This window comes from Lineus longissimus, chromosome 10 (genome assembly GCF_910592395.1).
Source record: "Lineus longissimus chromosome 10, tnLinLong1.2, whole genome shotgun sequence".
NCBI lineage: Eukaryota > Metazoa > Nemertea > Pilidiophora > Heteronemertea > Lineidae > Lineus > Lineus longissimus.
Genome location: NC_088317.1, coordinates 16,118,338 through 16,134,490, shown reverse-complemented (window position 1 = coordinate 16,134,490; position 16,153 = coordinate 16,118,338). Strand labels below are relative to the sequence as shown.

At 42.1% G+C, this 16,153-nt stretch overlaps 1 protein-coding gene across 3 annotated transcripts in view; it reads left to right on the top strand.

Moving 5' to 3' along the window:
* Positions 1-16,153, top strand: part of LOC135494531 (inositol 1,4,5-trisphosphate receptor type 3-like) — a 72,043-nt gene that overhangs the window by 17,290 nt on the left and 38,600 nt on the right. For all 3 annotated transcript variants that reach the window (XM_064782586.1, XM_064782585.1, XM_064782584.1), the window contains 13 exons: positions 1,888-2,055; positions 2,328-2,585; positions 2,785-2,843; positions 3,684-3,810; positions 5,282-5,512; positions 6,055-6,165; positions 10,266-10,364; positions 11,987-12,055; positions 12,413-12,545; positions 12,964-13,202; positions 14,151-14,283; positions 14,628-14,785; positions 15,459-15,568. In XM_064782586.1, coding sequence (XP_064638656.1) covers positions 1,888-2,055; positions 2,328-2,585; positions 2,785-2,843; positions 3,684-3,810; positions 5,282-5,512; positions 6,055-6,165; positions 10,266-10,364; positions 11,987-12,055; positions 12,413-12,545; positions 12,964-13,202; positions 14,151-14,283; positions 14,628-14,785; positions 15,459-15,568 — 1,895 coding nt within the window. The remainder of the gene's footprint in view (positions 1-1,887; positions 2,056-2,327; positions 2,586-2,784; positions 2,844-3,683; positions 3,811-5,281; positions 5,513-6,054; positions 6,166-10,265; positions 10,365-11,986; positions 12,056-12,412; positions 12,546-12,963; positions 13,203-14,150; positions 14,284-14,627; positions 14,786-15,458; positions 15,569-16,153) is intronic.

Here is a 16,153-nt window from a genome sequence, read left to right as displayed (position 1 = left end):
GTGTTAGGTGTTGGTGTTGGTGTAGTGTTCGTGTAGGAGGCCTACCCCAACCCCCAACACCGAGCTTGGGTTGGACATCGGTGTAACACTTTGAGCAACACCAGGGTGACACCAGGTGTAAGGTCCCGGTAGGCGTAAAACCGGTGAGTTGACTAGGTGTTTGAGTTCACGCCATCTTGTTTTCTCGCTTCAACCATGGTGACGGTGTTACACCAACACTTCACACTTTCTCAACCCCAAGACTTGACCTGACCCCACTGTTCAGACGATGTTTACAAGTGTTTTAGTTTAGTTATCTTGGATAAAATTGCGACAGTCAGCTTTTACAGTTGCTTTATCATTCAGAAAACAGTCCAATGCCAGCATTTTTGGATGTGAAATCGTAAAAATGTATCCCCCAAATTTCTTTGAGTGCCTTCAGCTCTCCAGGAAAGAGTTCTGGGTGTACAGTATTGAGTTAAAAAGCTACACCGGCCAGGGGGAACTGATAGAGAGGAGAATAAAGCTCAGGCCTGACGAGACAAGTCGAATTCTTACCCTGACCCGGGAACATTGGCAGATTCAAATAGCGCGTTGGAAGTCGATAGTCATGCCTCTGAATATAAATCGGCTTTGAATGATGTGATGGTGCTCGGATTCAGGCCTCTTCTGTGACCGGTTACAGCTGAGGGTTGCCACTACCGATATGGCCCTGTTGTCCCTTCACGTCTTAAGACTATGTCATGTTGATGCACTTCTGACATTCTAATCTTTAAATTGTGCTGATGCTCTGTGTTTCCTGATGTGACTTGACATGCTTGCTGTTATAATCCACACAGCTTCCTGAGATGCACTTGCACTTTACTAAATGTTTCTGAGGTTCCAAAATATGTGAAGTCGGGAGTTTGAAACTATTTATGGTATGCCTTTGAAGAAGCCTCATAGCCAAGTGGTTGACACTGCTGGCGAGTAAAGCTACCAGGCAATAGGACTTGGGTTTGATCCGAGGGAGAGCTGAGAGTTTTATTCTTAGCTAAACCAGCATGGGTTTCGGGGAACTAAAATTCCTGGCTCTTCGTCATAGCCTGAGTCCTCGGAATAGGACCTGGGTTCGATCCGAGGGAGAGCCCAGGATTGTATTCTTGCTAAACCAGCAGGGGTTTTGAGGATCTAAAATTCCTGGCTCTTCATCATAGCCCGAGTCCTCAGAGTAGGACCTGGGTTCGATCCGAGGGAGAGCCCAGGACTGTATTCTTAGCTAAACCAGCAGGGGTTTCAAGGAACTAATATTCCTGGCTCTTCATAGCCCGAGTCCTTGGACGAAGATTCATTATGTCTGGTGTATATGCCATGGCAAGCAAAAGAAACATGAGTCGCTTGCAATGGACACTATCATTCTATCTCTAAATATATTTTTTCAATTTCAACCATTCACTCTCATCTGTGCATCTAGTCGTTATTCTTTTTTCCTCGTTTTTCAAATGGCGCTTGACAACTGCCAGTGTTAAAACTGCGGAGCTCCGTGTCAGTTTTCCTAAATGAAAAGTCAATGGAAATCTGACAATAATCATTTAGAATCATGTCACATTGGACATGTTGGATTTAAACGAATAGAGGGTAGCTTTGAAGTAGTTCAGAAAAACACAACGTCATTTCTTATTTTCATGGTCTCATACTCCCTTTAAATGAAGCAATCCATAATCTTTTTCTCGTTGGTTTCATTTTCAAACAAACTAAGACTTCACGTGGTCATGCATATAAAAAATCTCGATCAGATGCAAAACCTTGGTGGTCAAGATGTCTAATCTTTTGGCACTCTGAAATTAGTAGTTCACCTTTTGGAAATGAAATCTTATGCCGAAATATGATGTCTTCGTGATTCTCAATGCCCCATTCTGTTCTCGACAGGAAATTGATGAGGTTGAATACGAGTCTTACTGCCGATTAGAACACGTCGTGACGGGGCGATGGGTGCACGCCCTGAATGACGAATATGAGGGACAGCTCTCCAAGAAGGTTGATGACAGGGATACATCCATGGCTGGCCTCAAGTGGAGCCAGGCTAGTCTCAAACAGGTTAGTTGGATTTAGGGCAAGTGGTCTTTTTCGGGACACCGGTACAGACCAAAAAATCGACAGGATTTTCGTGACTGACATCCACTCCAATTTTCAGCGGGATTCTTGAAAATTGTGCACAGTGAATTCATCTTTTGGATGGATAAACAAACCTCCCTATTTAGGACACCCTTGAGACTGACAAATCCTGTCCTTAGTAGAGAGGTGTCCTGATTATAGAGGTCTACTTGTTTTGAAAAAACTGATTGTAAATATCTGTCTTCATCTTCTAGATTACTGTCATCGAGGAGAAGCGATACGATGATGCGTTCACCATCCAATTAGTCGAAGCCCCATTGGTCGAAATTTTCAACTACATGGCGGGAATGGTGCCCTTTATTCAAAAACTCATCAAAGAAAAGAAAGATGGCGCCAACCTGAATGCCAAGCAGACGCACGAGATCGTGCAGGCATTGCAAGAGATGAAGGAGTATATGGTCGTCAATAGCGTCCCGAATAAAAATCGTCAGAAGTTGATGAGGAATCTGAGGGTAAGTGTCGTGCAACCTTCCCTAGATGTCATCTTGGGGACACATTTAACCCTTTAATGTCAGGGCTACTTTCCGTTTCCATTTGCCAACTGTCTGTCAACACAAGTTTCTCTTCATTGAAGGGGTATGCTGTTCAGGTTTATTGGATTAACTGATGGCTCAGGAAAAAAATCATCTGTGTCCTCTTTGATATTTCCAGATAGTTGAGCTCCTGGTGACACTCCTTCAGATTCCTTACAGAGGCAGCAACGACCAGAGGTGAGCAAATCAAATTTCATCAAACAAAACAACAGATCTTTAGACAATCTTGGTGTGATTTTTACCGTTTGTGGATCCTGAGTGGCTTCAAAGGTGGTGGTCCTATGGGTCACAAAACCAATAAGATTCCTCGAATGAGACGTAGAGGCCTTTCCTAGGTCCACAATGAGGTATGATAATATAAATTCCGTTCTATCAATCAATCAATTAAAATATTTATATAGCGCCTGATTCGAGGAAACAATTTCCTCGACTCTCAGGCGCTGTTGAAAAAAGCATGCCTGAATAAGTGAGTTTTTAGAACGGCCTTGAAAGATACCACTGAATCCGCCTTGCGGATGGACGTAGGGAGTTGATTCCAGAGGTATGGAGCAGCCCTGCAGAATGCTCGGTCACCAAATGTCTTGCATTTGGTGCGCGGAACAATCAGCAGGGCGGCTCCATCTGAACGCAGAGAGTATGAGGTCCCCCGCTGTAGCTCAACCATAACTCTCAGATAAGCAGGCGCAAGTCCATTGAGTGCCTTGTATGTGAGTAGAAGTATCTTGAACTCTATTCGGGCCTTGACTGGGAGCCAATGGAGTCGCCTGATTATCGGAGTGATATGATCAAACTTAGGGACAAGGCAGACCACCCTTGCAGCAGCATTGAGAATGAGCTGCAACCTACTCGTCTGATGTTCAGTTATACCATACAGCAGAGAGTTACAGTAATCCAAGTGCGAAATGACAAATGCATGTATCAGAGTTTTGGTGGATTCAAGTCTGTGACATACGCTGACACATCTGAACATAGGAACCTGCATCGAGCCGACTAACCGTGGACTTTCTTCTTTTCTAGCCATCTGACCAAGATATTCGTCGAGTCCTATGATGTTTTGTACACTTACCTGATGGGCGACAGCAGAAAGAATGAACTCTACATTGCCAAGTACATCGACTTCTTTCAAAATCAGATTTCATACCCGGTAAGTTTCCCATCGAGATTAATCAACCAATGAGGCCCTTTACTACCAGAAGGTGGCAGCAGTAGTTGGCGGTCCAATACAATACAGAACCTTTAGTGGATGAAATTGACTTGGGTTTGAGATGGGCTGGAAGTACTGTGTATTTGATTGCAACTTACTGCACCTCTGGTTATAAAGTCCCTCATTTGAGTACCGCTCAAAATTGGTTCATGGGTCCATGGGTTTAAAGAAGGACTTGTGCAAACGTCTTCTTCATTTGCCTCAATTCCTGAATGATGAGACAAGTTTTTGAATATACATGTAGTTATGCCATGATTACTTGGCCAAGTCGTGTGTTAAGCCTTGGCAGATATGAATTGGTATATAGTCATGTACTTTCATTTATAAAACATATCAGATTATGTATTGTTCTTGCTTATAGGCATCTGTAAGTAGGCATGGCAGTGCATGCGGAACATTGTGTTCACAGACTCAGGGAAAGTTTAGATATACAGTGAATCCTCCCTTAGCAGACACTCTCTACAAAGGACAACCTCTCTATGAGGACACTAGTTGTTGTCCCGACGTGGTTTTCCATTCAATTTCACCTCTAATCTGGACACCTCTCTAATAAGGACATCACATGTCAGTCCAGAGGGTGTCCTTTATAAAGATGTTCTACTGTAATCATATTCAAAATGTTGTCGTTGTGATCACCAATATTATAACAATGTAGCGTGATTTTCTTCGGCTTCATGAGAAACTGTCATCCATTGGATGGGGAAATTTTTTGTTCCCTCGATGGTGGACGTTCACTTGTTCTCACCTGGACCTAGACCTTCACAAAACCACATGTTGCTCTGTTGTGCGGGACATTTTTTTCTTTCTCAGGAGCATTTATGTCCTAGTGACAGATAATCTGCCTGTATCAATATCAGGTAACTGAAAAACTTGATCTAATTACTTCATCCTTAAAGTGATACTATGATGTGATTTACAACTTTGCGGAAATACGCCCGTTTTTAATTGTTGATCACAAATGTAAAGCTCAAATTTTCCATTTTTGATTAGATTTATTATAAAATCGCTGTTTTAATCGCATGTAAACCACCGCGACCGCAAAAATGTTCATGTTGTGACGTCATCATCGAAAGCGTTGTCGGCGTAGCGCGATTTCAACGGCATCAAAGCGAGCCGTCCGGCGGATTTAAAACCATCAATTCTAGAAAATGTGCATTTCGATTCGAAAACCTAACCGATTTATGAGAAAGTGACGTAGTCATTTGTCAAAAACAGCTAAAACATTATATGGTGAAATTTGACACGAGTTACCCTTTAACTCGAAAAACATAAACTTCTGCCTTCTGCCTTTTACTCTCTCCTTCTTTGGAATGAAATGTTTACGTTAGATTTCGACTGAATTTATGATCCTTGGTTATGTAAAGTTGGTTACGTGTACGAAAATTCTTCATGAAATTTTGGTATCTCCTAGGGTGAGATTGGCCTGAACGCTGCCCACATGACCATGGAACTCATAAAAGACAATCGCAAAATCGTCGACCGCATCACCAAGGAGTACATCAACGACATCATCAGCCTTCTTGGGGAGAACAAGAGCTATCGCTACCTGGACCTACTGAGCGTGCTCTGTGTGTGCGATGGGGTCTCGATCTCCGATAACCAGACGTATATTACGGAGCAATGGTTGATGCAGGGCAAGAAGGTAGGTGGCGCTGATGATCATGACTTGATAAAAGGGACCCTGGAGGCATATCCAAATATCCATTCTATGCAAAAAGGCCCTCCTGCCAAATTTTTTGAAAAATCTCAGCTAATCTGCAAATAAGAGGGACTGATAGAGAATCTGCCATCAATGAATTAGCTTTAGTGTCCAACAGGTATCCTGGAAGTAGGGTGTAGGTAAGCTGCATCTGAGTGAGAATTATTTGGGGAGGCTGGCTCCTGAGGAGATAAATTGATAAGTGATAAAGGATGACACATACTTTGACAGTCTCAAGTACACAAAAATCCTGTCTCTTCCATTTGTTTACATCTGGTTTACCATGTGCCAAGTGGGCTTGACAAGCTTGAGACAGTTCAGCCCCGGGGTTGTGCTGCCTGGATAGGTGCTGGGAAATGTAGGAGGAAACCAGATCATGGGGAAGTGCTGCCTTGAGGAAGGGTTACTCCAGTGTCCTCAATGGTGGCAACCCTATACCTGACTAGACTTGCAAATCATTGAGGTATTTCTCTGTTCCATTTCAGTGTGTCTTCTTGACTGAGCTTGGCCAGAAAATTGGCAAAGATTCGAATGTGGTGTATGTCTCAATGGACAATGGCAGGACATGGGTGTCACTCAGTGATTTTGCTAATGAGGTAAGTTGAAGTTATGATATGGGATGTTGTATTGGGGATTTTTCGTAATTGTCTTGCTGCTGTCATATTAGTTTTTTTGTGAGAAAGTGCAGCAAATATACCACATTATGTTGGTCTGTATCGTGAGTCATATTTGTATTGCATGCTTGAGACTGTAAACAACAAATTATTTTTGCTGATCTTTACGGTTGTGGATATTAATAAAACAATAATTGTCTGAAAAAGGGTTTGTGTGCATATGCTAACTTGCTCTGCAGTGATATAAAAAAACACAAAAATGGAAAAAATTGATAATTTGTGTATTCGAGATATTTACTAAATTTGAAGTGATGTGACGTACTCAAATCAAAAGAGGTTGGGGAGTGGAATAGATTATTTAGTTTCTCAAGAATGCGAAATTTTATGGTCACTAATTGTTTGAGGTTATCAGTATCTCACATCATTCTGTCTATAGAGAGAGATGTTGAGAAGGACACCCAGTGTACTTCCTCTGAAAAGTAGGACCCCTGTCTGCATGCTTAGGAATCCTGATTCTCTGTCTTCTGACCACCTTTATGAAATTGGCATCTCAGATTTTGTATAAAATTCATGTCATTTCATCGTAATCCGTGTAGTTTGATTTATTGTGGATCTTTATCATGCCCTTGAGGCCAAGGATGTGATATTTTGGAAAATGTAACTGGATTTTGGTGTCTGATATGTTTACTTAAGGTAGTGTGCTAATATAACATTTAGGAGATCATCCCTTTGTTGACGACCTTCTTAATTTTTCTATGTTAAGGGATTGAGTCTTGACAGTTTTTTAAAACGTTAATTTTTTTCAGTTTTATAGGATGAAACCAGAGCCACCTTTGGGAAAAAAGCCAGTCAAAAGGCTTTTCCTGCAACCCGAGGCGCATCATAGTAAAAACCCATCCAAAAAATCAGACATAATGGTGAATTTAAACTGTTTCCTCGATGTTTAAATACAAAATTAGTGCAACCCTTTTTTTCTCCTTTAATCTTGAGTTTACAAGCCTTCAACATTGTTCAAGTTAGCTTATGATGTTTTTCCTTTCATAAGGATTATCACATTTCAGTATCATAGGCACAAATATTATTAAAATCCTTCTATTTTTTTCAAAACCCTTCTATTTTCAGTTGAACCATCTTTACATAGTCTATCATTGCATTATTTGTCGCATCTCATCTGTGTGCCAGTTGACTCAGCAAGTCATCTTTATTTGCTTTTTTCCTTGCAAGCTTGGAACAGGATTAACCCCTTGTGAAAAAAGGCAGGGCAAAAAAGAGGAAAGTGAGAAATGGCGGGGTACTGTGCCCTGCCAAAACTCTCTAGCAGAAACAGTACTGGCCCTACAACGCTAATAAAATCGCTTCCACTGCGCAAACCTTAAAATCTTGGACCAGTGCCGGGGGAAAGCGCGGCATGTGTAATTGTACACATGACTAATGAGTCCACTATTTCTTCACCTCACTTCCAGGTTATCCCAAGTCTGCCTCAAGTTACCCAGGGTCAAGGTCGTTCGGGGAAAAAGGTGTCGTTCTCTTCCCTCCTCAGTCCTTCAAAAGGAAATTTTCCGTTCGATAAAAAACTTCCGTTTTTGCCATCAAAAGAGGTAGCAGACGTCAGAAAGGTGCAAAGTTGTTTTTGTTTGGTATTGTTGGTGCTGTGGTTCCAGTAACTGAGTTTGTGTTTTTTCCCTAACCCCTTTTCTGACCCCTGAAACACCTATGTGGGTGACCCCCCTGGTTTCCTGTCACAGTCCCATCACAGTCCCATCACAGTCCCGATGCATCCCCCATCCTTCCCATCAGTACTCACAGGTGTTTCCATTTAATCCCGTCATGTTTGGTGCAACACCCCCGTCAAACATCTTCCTGGCTAAAGTTGCTCGATCATATCAGGTGCAGTCCCAGTCACAATTGACATCCCTGAAACCAGTAACCAGTGTTGTTTAATTGTGTGCAAGTGGTAACCAGATAATCAGTGGTGAATATTCGAGATTTAGTGGTTGCCAGTGGTTTCAATGTTGCCAGTGGTAATCCAAGGATTACCAGTGGTGTTCCAGTGGTGGTCCAGTAGTAACCAGTGGTGGTCTCATGGTGGCCAAATCACAATTGACATCCGTCCTGCTTCGCGTCAGTGACTCGAACGTACGCGCGAGTCACGCGCCGAGTTGCGTACCAATGACGCGTTTATCTCTCTAAATGTTTTTCATAAATAACACACGACCTTCCCTCGACTTAGGCACGACCTACACCCTGGGTAGTGCGACAACGACGTACCAATGACGCGATTTAAAGGATGTCAATTGTGATTTGGACTGTAGCTCCTCGTTTCTGTCAGAATGTCTTCTTTTGCAGGTAAATATGTTGGGTTTCAATACAGAATGCGATTTCCAACGTTTTTGAGTTAACCTTGACATTGCCCTTGGTGACTGATTTACCCTCCCAATTTCAGAGCATTGGGACCAATTTTAGTTCTTTTAACCCTTTCACTACCGCTGGGTTTTGGCAGTGTAGTGTACCCCTGGCCCGCATCTGGTATGGACTGGGCAGCCTGGATCCCAACTTGGCTTAGGAAAAGTTTCATTGTAAAATAGCTACCATTACCTAATCTCACATGTCTTAGGGACGAGGTCTTCAGTGGATTGAGCGCAGTGCAAAGGTTGTGTAATTTATCAATTACCCTACATTAAAAGGGACTATAAGACCATGAGGTCCAGGATGCCAGTTTAACAGCGGGAGGAATCAAGACTATCACTCAGTTGGCCTAAACCACTAAAGAAAGCAATGAAAGACAGATATTTTGAAAATTTCATTTATATTTTATTTCTTCTTCTGCCAGCTGACATCATCTTCCCCCACTGACCACTCTCCACCCAGGATGCTACAGAAATTAGCCAAGCCCGATAATGCTCTCCTGAAAAAGAATGTAAAAGCTTGAAAGATGTCTATGTCTGTCAAATTTCTAAATACTCTTACATACCTTTTCTGTGTCCTGGTATCTTACTTTTCTTTTCACTATTTTCTATCAAACTCAAGTTGACTTTGATTGTAGGAAGTCATTACAAAAGTTACTAAACCCACTTAACATGCTTAAGGTAGCTGGGCAAAAATCCTGATGCATTTTGCCTCGGATACATTTTGCCTCGGATGCATTTAGCCTTGGATGCATTTTGCCTTGGATGCAATTAGCCTTGGATGCATTTTGCCTCGGATGCATTTGGCCTTGGATGCATTTAGCCTTGGATGCATTTAGCCTTGGATGCATTTTGCCTCGGATGCATTTAGCCTTGGATGCATTTGGCCTCGGATGCATTTAGCCTTGGATGCATTTTGCCTCGGATGCATTTGGCCTTGGATGCATTTAGCCTTGGATGCATTTAGCCTTGGATGCATTTTGCCTCGGATGCATTTTGCCTCGGATGCATTTGGCCTTGGATGCATTTTGCCTTGGATGTATCATGATATCAGATCCAAGATAGCCGCCACAATTGAAAATGGTACCAACCTTACTCAACTAGTATTTCTATTCTTCTGTGGTGGCTGTAACTTATCCAACAACTGAAGGTCACTTAGGTCTATCTCAGTAGTGATAACTTCTCATTGAGACTCCAGCTAACTTGATACAGCATAACCTCTTTTAATTGCGGACACCTCAGGTCACCCTCCTTATTAAGGACAGCTATTTTGGTTCTAAATGAGTCATTCTGATACAATTTGACCCCTGTTATCAGGATACCTCCCTATCAAGGACAGAATATGTAAGAGCCAAGGGTGTCCTTAAAAGAAGGTTCTACTGTAATTGAAGCAGAATATCTCTCAACATATTCATTAAGTCGGGAGTTGACAGGTAGATATTCAGGGAAAGTGGGGTTAGTCCCAGTGTATTGTCAAATGAGATCTTCATCCCTGGCGTGATGTTTAGAAGTGAGCCATGTCAGAAGTCCTGGTCAGTTTGCTTTCACTGTTTCAGAAATGCGTTTACTGAACTTCAATCAGAGCTACTAACGGTCATAATAATCTTCTTATCAGTTAATTCATCGACTAATCTTTCGTAATTCTTGGTTTAAATCTATTGATGTTTTCTTCCGAAGTGCCGAACTGCTATGATCGAAAACAAACGCAAGATGTTGGTGATCGACCAACCAAAACATGAAAAGTTACGCAGGAAAGAAAAGCTGGCGAAAATTGCGGTATTAAGATATTAGAATGCGCTTAAAAAATGCTTCTTAAATCTAAATTAACAGAAGTAGCGAATGATATTGCTTAGGTAGAGGGTATAAGTAGCAGGTGGCAGAAAACAATGTTTTTTACCAGGGACGAGCGATCTCTCACTCTCTGGTCATTGCAGGCTGCAATGATGTCAATCTGGTTCGATATTGATTGCAGCCTGCAGAGATCACTTGTTGTAGGCACCTGTGATGACCACTGCACATGCTGCAGACAAGCGATTTTTATCGCAGGTGATCACGATTGCAGGACATGGCCATTTAAACGACGCGTTTCAGAGTCGCTTTAGTTTAGATACCATAATCAACACTGCGTTAACTGTAAGCTTGCATAGGGTTGATTTCAGTCAATGCCATTCCATTCATGATGATTTCATGATGATTTCAAATCAACTCTGTTTTTACGAATGAACACTTTTGTATAGTACCCCCAGGCATATGGCACGGCTAAACCCATGGGCCATGAGGGAATTCCTTTATGGCCCAGTGAGTGGTTGGCGCGTTGGCCCTAGAGCGGAAGTTAAGCTACGTTGAGCGCGGTCAACCTTTGGATCGGTGACCGGCACGTACAATACAACTTTCAATCTGAGAATGTGGAAAACTTTCAATCTGGGGAGTAGGCTTAGAACAGTGTGATAACCTATCATGTGGACTAGTCACCGCTTGGAGGCTAGTAGTCAACAGGTCCCCGGCCTACTTTGAACCCCACAGTCTCTTTATGTATCTTGCCTTACTCCACCCAGGTGTATAAATGGCTACCGGTACCACCGTATGAGGGCTTACACTGCATGGTACCGATAAGAAGTGCTTAGGTTGTATAGTGCTGAGTCAGCAGTTCATCTGAGTTCTACTGAAAGGTTTCAGGACAGACCTTGTCTAAAGTGTGAAGTCAGATGAGACCTCTACAATAGTTCATGTCCGGCTATAAACCCAACCTTTAACTTTTTCTTAAGCTTTAACTTATTCCTAATACACAAACTAACCATTTAACAAGCATGCTTTGAATAATTTAGAGAATTTTAACCTTGTTACATGTAAATATGTTCAAGGAGGAGTTGGTTAGTTTAGCTTGATAGGATGTCAGTAATGTTTTGCCCCCGAGAGTCACGTTAGCCATCTTGAATTTCTTTTTCATCAATTTCGGGAAAACGTTATCTGAAAAAGCCAATTCTTCTCCTGTGTCTTGAAGTCATAAGGGGAAATTTCCTTTCGTAAATTGATGTGATCTGATGTCTAATATGAACATTTCGGGAAAACGTTTATCTGATAAAACCAATTCATCTCCTGTGTCTTGGAAGTCTTAAGGGAAAAGTTCCTTTCGTAAATTGATGTGATCTGATGTCTAATATGGCCGTCATGGCAGTCGTTACAAACATCTAAAACGAGAAAAGGCATGAATTAGTTCCATTATGTTTAAAATGTTCTTAAAATCATTCATAAATAAAAAATCTCACAATTTGTTAAAGTTGCAAAAGCATTTTTCTCTGCTAAATCGCTAGATTTGATGATATTTATAGCTCATTCTTAACTCATTGCAATATTGTGCCTAGAAACTCGTGATTAGATGCAAATTTCTCCTGTTTCAGTCAGCCGACATGGTGGAGAACTTCTTGTTCCTCGAGCATCAGCTGGACTTGTTCGGGAAGCTGTGCTATGTGAGTATTCTTGGTTTTCTTTTGATTCAGCCAATCTTTGGACGAAAGACAGCATTTTAACATGTTTAAAGTGAATATCGCAAACGTTGATATCAAAGAGAAATGAATGAAACTTCCAAATTGAAGAACAAGTTATTACTATTGAATTTGACGTTGTGAATTGAACATTATTTGGCACCTGTTTAGCGGACCAAATCTGAAGAACTGGGCATTCTTCTCTGCAATGCTGGAGCAGCTGAGATATGGGCAAGATTTCGAATCTTTTAATTTTCCTTCCAAGTGAATTAATACTGCTTACCCTAAAAAAATGAGTATTTTATGGTCTGGAAAAGCGTAAATTGACTTTTATGGTTTCAGGGCCGGAATGAATTTGCCATAGATGTGATCACCCAGAAGCTGTGCTATCTGACATGGGAGGAGGCATTCCTCTGCCTGACCAACGAGGTCTTCCCTGACCAACTCAGGGCAAAGTACTGTCATCTTATCATTGGTAAGTGAAGGTCCCCAAAAGGTAGCGTTGAACACCCCAGAAGCTGGGATACTTAACATTCCTCTGCCTGACCAACGAGGCCTCCCCTGACCAACTCGGGGCAAAGTACTGTCATCTTATCATTGGTAAGTGAAGGTTTACAAAAGGTAGCGTTGAACACCCCAGAAGCTGGGATACTTAATATTCCTCTGCCTGACCAATGAGGCCTTCCCTGACCAACTCGGGGCAAAGTACTGTCATCTTATCATAGGTAAGTTGAGTAAGGTCAAAGTCCCAAAGAGCCTGATCCATATCAGTGCTCTGCAGTCCACTTCTGGCTGTCCCAACAAAGTACATGCACCAATGTCTCAACCAATTTCTCTGTTAAGTCATAGACCATCTGTGGACATATCTTGAAACGTGTCTTTGTCATTTCCAGGCATGTTTGTTGATGTTGGTGTCAACCAGTCCGTCCTCGACAACATCAACCTCTCATTCGTCTATGACAATATCTACGGCGGTGGGCCGAACACCGCCAGGACAGTAGAGGTGACGACACCTAGGAGTCAGTTTGGTACCAAATATTTCCCTCAGCTGCGAGATTGGATGGAGAGGTTCTTGGATAACAACAAGGATATGACGGCTTCGGAGATTGGTCACAACCTGTTGGTGGAGCAGGTATGGATGATTAACTAGCGATTTCTTGCATCATTGAGGAAATACCCTGTTCCCTGTACTGGTACTGTGGAGTATCGGGTCCATTGACATTCGATAATTTTTCATTTGGGACAAGAAGTATCCCAGCGTATCTTGACTGCTTGTGTGGCCTCTGAATGCCGGTGTAATATATGTGAGTGTTTCCCGTGTGTGAGTGTTTCCCCTCATTGTTTGGGAACGCTCAAAAATAGATTGACAAGTTTTTCTGTGTATCCCCCCTATTGAAAAGTCGTGGTCTCTCTAGCTGCCTATTGTTTGGAAACACTGACACATGGGGAACAACCACAGATGTTACACCGGGGCCAACAGTACCAGACTCTATGCAATAACCAAGTACTTAATAATACCCAAGCGGACAGCTGGTTATGCATGTCCTTTAACAAGATGTAGGACTTGTGTGAGTGTGTGCTACTTTCATAGCCTAAAGTGACAGAGTCTGAATAAAGATTCTGTTACATCAGGTCATGTCTGGTGCCGTTTTTGGGCGATACTATTTTGGTAAGTGACTGTTCTGTTGAAAGCCATTTTGGGATGTAAAATCATGCTACCCCACGGTCTGCCTGGGCCTTTAGGACGTGATCAACACTTATGAGCTGTGGCAGGGGTTTAAAATGACCTGCAGCCCGAGCCTTCTAACATGTCTAATCAAATCATATGTGACCCGTTCCAGCAAAACCAGTCGCATGTCGCTCTGAGCTTGGCAGGTGGAGACGAACTGTTTGTTCATTTCAATATTGTCTGCCTCTTGTCAAATCTGACAACATCAATTTCTTCTATTATCTCCTGGTGTCGTCTAGGCTAATCTTATGTGCGACATTCGACTGGTTTTGCTAGAACGGGTCATATATGTGCTTCCTTCCTCCTGTCCACTATGTTAAAGAAACCCAATCCGTCTCTATCTCATTCCAGGTTCTGCGGCTGGTGCACTACTTAGTAAGGTTTGGATATTACGGTGAGCAGAGCGACATCAAGAAGTTACTGACGCCTCTTCTCAGTCTCCTCGATGGACGGAATGACAAGCCTTACCCCAAGACTAACAAGAGTGAGTACCAGTGACTCTGTCCAGAGTATCTACCGTCAGATAGAGAAGTGTTTCCTGATCAAAAATATTGCAATTGGACAAAACACTGCACTTCACAGCATGATTTATCTCTCAAAGGATGCGTTCCAGAAAAGTTAAATTTTGACCCAAATTAGTGAACCAGTCCTAACTTCGAGTTACCTGGCTTAACTCATACAGTCTAATGGATTAGAAGCCCAGTGATGGCCAAAACTAAAACAAACTTATGCTCACTATGAGCCAGCATCCGAGTTTTCATCCCTTGATCAAACTACACTGCAATTGACACAAGAATCCTTGATATATTTTGATTTCTTTGCTTTCAGCTCACAACCAGCAAGATTTCAACAAAGTGACTGAGCATTACAGGAACGTCGGTCGGTACCAAGAGAGCCCTGAGACCAAGGCCGTCGTGGATGCCAAACATCAGGCCATGGAGGTGTTGGACCTGTTCTTCAACTTCCGTTTCAACACGAGACTCGAGGTAGGTGCGAGAGGAAATCGGGGCCCTTGAAAATAGTTCATGTAATACTTGTCAGTTAAGCATTGTCAGAGGCGTAGCAAGGGGGAGTGAGGGGAGGGAAAATGCAAATGAAGTCACTGAAAAATGTGTTTTTGACCATGATTGTGGCGGAATAATTTCAGAGAGTCATTTTGCTCCCATCACAGAGCCTTTTGTCCCCTTCAAGACCAAAAGGCTAGCTATGGTCCTGACTCTCTGCAAATGAGAGGAGCGGAGCGAAAAATGTACCCAGTGATGACGTTGAAAAGGAGTATCTTGAAGCTCCAAGGGTTAAAATTCACTCAATTCTGATGTGCTTATCACCATTATCGAAATAAATGTCTAAAGTCCTGTAAAAGTTTGAACAATAACAAGTCCAAGATTCAAATTACTCGCATTTTGTGAACAAAACAGCATCATCTTTCAATATTTCACATCTATGACATATATGACATATATGACATCTATGACCTATATGATATATATGACATCTATGACAACTATGACATCTATGATATATATGACATCTATGACAACTATGACAACTATGACAACTATGACATCTATGACATCGATGACAACTATGACATATATGACATCTATGACATCGATGACATCTATGACATCTATGACATCTATGACATCTCTCTTACAGCGTTTTGTGAGTGAATTCAAGATGGTTCATCAACAGTCCATGACAGCAGGTGCATCGCCAGATCTTGGCCCCTTTCTCTCTGAAAATTATGACATCTATGACAGTGAAAGGTAAGACCCGTCAAGAAAATATTACCTCCAACATGTCTTAAGACTCTGACTCATTTAGTTCAACCATTCTAAGATTATCTCACCCCTAACTCACTCGGTCACATTGACAAATTGTGACCTGTTCTAGCAAAACCAGTCGTATGTCGCACAGAAGATGAGCCTACACGACACCAGGAGATAATGGAAGAAATTGATGTCGTCAGATTTCACAAGAGGCAGACAATAGTGAAATGAACAAACAGTCCGTCTCAACCTGCCAAGCTCAGAGCGACGTGCGACTGGTTTTGCTGGAACGGGTCACAATTTCACAAATTGTTAGAAGTTCTTACCTCTGTATTGATTTTCGGTTCAACATGGTTGGGTCAGAATTAGAGGTGTTAAAGCTGACCGGTCAATTATACATTCCCGAGTATGGCCAAAGCTGAGCTCACAGGAATGTTTGTGATGTGTTTATGGATCTTCTGCTGAATATACCCACTACAACCAGTGCAAAACTCGTAAGCGAAACATTCTCTCCAGACACTGTTGGGACTAACGTACTCTTGGAGTAAAAGTATCCAGAGTAGGGTATAAGATATGCGGACG